Source organism: Alligator sinensis, unplaced genomic scaffold (genome assembly GCF_000455745.1).
Source record: "Alligator sinensis unplaced genomic scaffold, ASM45574v1 scaffold132_1, whole genome shotgun sequence".
NCBI lineage: Eukaryota > Metazoa > Chordata > Crocodylia > Alligatoridae > Alligator > Alligator sinensis.
Window position 1 is genome coordinate 468239 of NW_005842776.1, and position 5459 is coordinate 473697.

At 58.9% G+C, this 5459-nt stretch overlaps 1 protein-coding gene across 2 annotated transcripts in view; it reads right to left on the minus strand.

The window, feature by feature from the left end:
• Positions 1 to 879: 879 nt before the first annotated feature.
• Positions 880 to 5459, minus strand: part of UBE2R2 (ubiquitin conjugating enzyme E2 R2) — a 68272-nt gene continuing 63692 nt past the window's right edge. For both annotated transcript variants that reach the window (XM_025216944.1, XM_014525276.2), the window contains exons 4-5: positions 2663 to 2797; positions 880 to 1928 (exon numbers count right to left, since the gene is read on the minus strand). In XM_025216944.1, coding sequence (XP_025072729.1) covers positions 1709 to 1928; positions 2663 to 2797 — 355 coding nt within the window. In that variant the 3' untranslated portion in view covers positions 880 to 1708. The remainder of the gene's footprint in view (positions 1929 to 2662; positions 2798 to 5459) is intronic.

The window sequence follows — 5459 nt, forward strand, 5'->3', positions numbered from 1 at the left end:
CGAGTGCACCCCTGTGGTGCGGCTGCTGGTGGGCCATCTCTGCCCGAAGCAGGTGGGGGCAGGTCCCTCATTGCTGGAAGGGAGAGGAAGGGGCCTCGAGCCCAGAGCTTGGCTCTGGGGGAGGCTATGGCAGCCACATGCCTTGGGACAGCCCTACGGTCTCATCAGAGAGAGGCTACCAGCCGAGTCTTTGCTTGCAGCAGTGAGGGCACCCGACCTGCCCCCGCCCCTGGGCGGGCGCAGGTTCGACTGAGCCCAACCCAGGGGTGCAAGGGGCAGCAGGAGGCACTGGCAGCCCCTGCTCACCCCAGGGCCACTCGGAGCGTCTCCCCGAGCTCCCCCAGCCCGTCGGGGAGCCGGGGCCCTGCAGGTGGAAGCTGGCCGCCTGTTCCCCTGAGAGCTCTGCCCATGGCAAGCGGGCAAGGACACGCTGCATGAGAGCAGCACCAGGGACCCAGGACAGCTGCTGCAGCTGGGCAGTGGTAGCTGGGAGATGGCTTTTTGCTGGAAGCGTTTGGGAATTTCCCCCCTCAGCCTGAGGAACCTTTCGGCAAGAGCCCCCGGGAGCTACGGCACAAGCCAGACGCCTGCCAGCTCGGCCTTCCCCGTGCACGGAGACCCCCGGCCCCCACCTGCCGTACCAGGACCGTTACTGGGCAGCAGAAACGGGCACCGGGCAGCTCCGAGCAGGGGGCGTTGAAAACTGCAGGCACTAAACCCCGAGCACATCCCGTGGGCCGACGCTGGCTGCTCAGACCTGCTGCCGTAGGGGCCTCCGGCAGGGCCACGGGAGCAGGTCTCAGCAGCAGCGCGGCGAGGTGGGGCGCAGACCAAGTCCCTACGGCAAACCAGTCTGGAAAATAAAGAGCAGCCCAGGGCTCAGGTGCACAGAGGCGAAGTGTTACGTGTTTATTTGAGGGTTCATATCACAAGCCTTTACGAGACAAAGCTGATTGGGCCCTCCGGGAGCAGGGCCCAGGGCTGGCGCTCCCTAGCGGAGCCAGCCGAAGAGGAATACTGTACCTTCCAGTGACGGCGCCGCGCTCCGCGCGCAGCGGCCCCCGCTCCGTCCCACACCTTAGAGAGGAAAAACCACCACCACCACAGGCTAAACGAATGCGCACGCGCTAGGACTGGAACGGAGCAGCTGGACCTTGGCAATTTACTTCGCGTGGGTTGGTTGCTTTTGCCTTTGCTTTTGGGGTTTCGTCGCTGGTTCCCCCTTCCTGGTCAACGCACCGCTTGCGAACTCCCCAAGGCCCAGCTTCCAACGGGCTCGTTCCAGCTTTAAATACATGAAACATCTCAAGGCAAGACTGTTTAATTCAAGGACCTAAACGCAGAGCAAACCTGTCTGTCGCCGTCAATGGTTCGTAGAGAAGTGAAGGGCAAGGGGAGGGGGGGGTTTGTTTGTTTTTTTGTTTTGTTTTTTTTAAAGAAAAAAAATCATAAGACAGTGATGCTGGGGCTAAGGATGCGGACTTGGACACTCTGCGGAGGGTCTCTACGAGGTCCATAAAAAAAAGGAGCCAACAGGTCCAGACGCTGGGAGACAGCAGGAGACAAAGTTTCTCAATTCCCCCCGCAATGTATTTCTTTTTTTTCTTTTTTTTTTTTCTTTTTTTTTTTTGCTGGACTGCTGCAAGGTTCCCGCTGCTCCCTTCTGGCCTGAGTGGACAGGGCAGTACAGGGGCACGGAGGGAGCAGGTCACGACTCCTCGTTGCCGGAGTCGTCGTCGTCGTAACAGTCGGCGTCTTCTTCCTCTTCGTCCTCGTCGTCGATGTCGTCGTCGTACAAGTCGTCGTAGAGCAGATCCGAGCTGTTGTCGTTGGAAGGCACTTTAGTTTTGATGCAGTACTCTGCCAGCGTCGTGGGGACCTTCACGCCATCCTTCTCCGCCTCCGCCTTGGTGGCCAACACCTGTTTCCTGTGGGAAGGGGGGGCAGAAAACAGTGTGAACACGGGGTTTGGATATTCAGGGGCGAACAGGCCTCTCTGGTCAGTGGCTCACGGGCAGGGAAGCCCTTCGAGCGCTGGCTCAGGACACGAACTGGTGCCAGGGCAGGACTGCTGGACTCCAGGCCCCACGGTCGGCTCCACCTGCATGGGCTTCGCTGGGACCTTCCCCGGGGCCTGGCAAAGCCAACACAGCTCTGTGGCTTCACGCAGGACCTGACCCTGGGGCCTGTGAACCCCAAGCAGAAGTGCTCGGCGCTCAGCCGAAGCTGGGATTCCCGATCTCTGCCCCGCGTGATGTGCTGCCCCAAGTCATCCGCTACAGCTCGCTGCCGGGGCAGGTCGTAGCGTACAGCCCGCCCGGGAGGCACCAAGCAGCTGGCTCCCGCCAGTGCCTCCGGCTGGGGCACTGGGTAATAAGGAAGCCAGTCTGCACTGCTTGCCTTGCCTTGCAGGACGGGTACAAGGGGGCAGCACAGCAGCTGGGGACGTGCGAGCGGGCGGGCATGTCTGACCATGCCACTGCCACGGCAGAGCCGGGTGAGGCCCCACCGCCCCCCCTCACACCATGTCCAAGCCTGCAGGAGAAGCTGGGACCGGCTTCAGGAGACTTCCCCATGCAGGGGAGCGCCAGGCATCCGACACGGGAATGCTGCGATCGAGAGGTGGGAGATGGGGGAGCCGCCTGCCCCAAGCAGCCGTTACCTAATGATTTCTGCATACTCCTTGTCCTTCCCTTTGCTGTCCCTCCATTTCCTGAACATGACGGACGCGTCCACGTTGGCTGGAGAGAAGGTGTTGGGCTCGTTAAGCAGGGAGATTACGCTCAGCAGGATAGTCCTGGAACAAAGGAGAGAGAGAGAGAGAGGGGTCAGGCCCTTGCAGCAGAGCCAGGCCGTAGGGTGCTGCTCCAACTGTGGCCTGCTCCAGAAGGAAGTAACCCAGGGCGAGAGCAGCCAGCCCAATTGGGGGTGGTCACATCCCTTCACCGGGCTGGCAGAAGGCCGCCACCTTCAGCAAGCCCGTGGGCTGAGGGGGTGCTGGGTCTCTGCAATACAGCCGCCCAGCCCCGCTGGGGGTGCCAGCTCGAGTCTCGGTCCTGAATCGATTCACTTCTTCCCCCGGCGTTCCAGATGCGGTACCGGGATCCCGCTCCCAGAGCTCCTGGCGGCACCTTCCCAGCTTCCAGGCAGGATGCACTGGGAGCAACCTTTGGTTTGCCAAGCAGCGCTGAGCTCCTCGGATGTAGCCCGTCCTGCTTGGGCAGGCGTGTGGGGCCTGGGGTGATCCAGGGACCACGTACCGTGGCCTCACGAGACCTACTGGTCTAAAGAGGCAGCAACCGACTACAAAATAAGTCACTGCGTTTGTTTTAAAGAAGCAGCATTTATTCTTTATACCCGGCCTGCCCTTGTACCTCTGCCAGACGCCGCCCCCCGCCCCGTTCACGCGCTGAAACGCTCCCGTCCAGATTCTCGCCGAGATGATCATTAGCGTCTGGGCATGGCGAGCAGATGCTGCAATCCAGGCTAGCCCCAGGGCGAGCGTGCGAGGGGCCCATCGCAAACACCCCGCCCTGCCCCATCGTGGTAAGCCATAAAGTCAGAGGTCAGTGACATGGGGCCTGCCAGCTCCATCAGGGAGCATGGACAGGATGTGACCCTCAGTCAAATGGAGCATCCGGCATTCGACTCGTCTGCCCAGGCCAGGCACTGGCGGGAGAGGAGAGCTGCCAAGACCCAGTGTCGTCCGAGTGACAGGATCCAGGAGTGGCCTGGGTCTTCCTCTGCCTGGCATCTCCAGGAGTCCCGCTTTACTTGCCTGAGCCTAGCTCTATGCCCGCTGCCCTACAGCTTGGAGCAGTGCACGAAAAATGGGGAAAGCGACTTTCCTGCGGTCCCCAGCTGCGCTGCCACGGGCCCATCTCACCCGAGCAGGGAGAGGAGGAGGATCTGCCAAAGCCAAGCACATAACTCCTAGCAGATGGCAATGTATGAAAAGGAGACAGATGTATGAAAAGGAGACAGAAGTCGCCCTTGCTGGAAAGCATTTGAAGGAGACCAGGCTGCAGGCAGGAGGCAGCCGTGGGGCCACTTCACACAAGGCCAGTGCTGCCCAGTGGTTGTGCTGAACACCCCTGGTGTCTGCGTACCCCTGCGAGAAAGGCACGGCAGGGACCCAAGTCCACAGCCTGGCATCCAGGCTGTGGTCAGGCCTGACCACATCTGCCTGCAGCTGCCCCGTGAACAAAAGCACTGGCAGCTCAGGGAAGGAAGGGGCGTACGAAACGGGAGACAAGAACGGGCCTCAGTCACAGTTACAGTGCAGAAGACACGCTCCGAGTACATTTCTTTATCCCAATAATAGCCCGCTCCCTGTACATTTATTATAGATGGCTTGATAGATCAAGCTCTCCATCGAAATCTACAGAGAGGGAGAGGGGGCATGCACACACCGAGTACATTTCTTTGGCCCAATTATATACAATACATATAACTACATAGTTATATATTATATAATGGGATAAAGAAACGTACTCAGAGTTCATGGTTTCAAGCACTGCGATATATAATTTCACTACTGAGGCAGGGGTCCAGGCGACCTCAGACTGCAGTGGAGGGGAAGCTTGGATCCTAGTAACAGGTAAGTGCACACCACTGCTGCTCTTGATGGCGATGTTGAGCTCAGTGACGAAATAAGTGTTTGGAGCAGAGCCAGCAGGTACCACAAGGCAGCAGAATAGCGGGAGGACAGTCCCTAGGAAAGGGCTCGTTCACTGGGATGCCAAACAGGTTTCTCGAAAGCATCCGGCCACCCATGTTTGTTAGGCTTCTCATCCAGCTCCGGGGAGTTTGGTCAGGCTTCCAGAATAAGCCGTGGCAGAGTCAGCAGGGAGACAAAGTGATGCGAGTGCAAAGAACTGGAGCAAAACTGGTCTCAGTGGGGGCAGATGGCAGGACAAGGAGCAATGGGCTCAAGCTGCAGCAAGGGAAGTTGAGGTAGGATATTAGGAAAAACCTCTCACCAGGAGGGTGGTGAAGCACTGGAGCAGGCTCCCCAGAGAGGTGGTGCAGTCTCCATCCTTGGGAGGTGTTGAAGACCCGGGTAGACAAAGCCTTGTCTGGGATGATGTAGTCGGGACTGGTCCTGCTTGGAGCAGGGGACTGGACTGGATGACTCCCGAGGTCCCTTCCAGCCTTCATCTTCTACGAGCCTACGAACTGCCCGATACACAGCAAAGATGGACAAAGAAAAGACGCCCTGTGCTTCCGACTCCAGCAGGAGCCTTGCCAGCTCTACCTTGGCTCTAAGTGGAGCGCTCCGATTTCCACAGGGAGGAGGACTATGGCTCTACCAAGGTGCCTCTGGGCTCCGCAACGTTAGCACTGTTAGGTGTGCAAACGTGACTCGCAAGATACTTCTGGAGATTTCAAACAGGAATCCACAGCGCTAAAAGCATTTGACCCACCAGTGTCTTTCCGAGTTCCTTGAAACAGAAGAA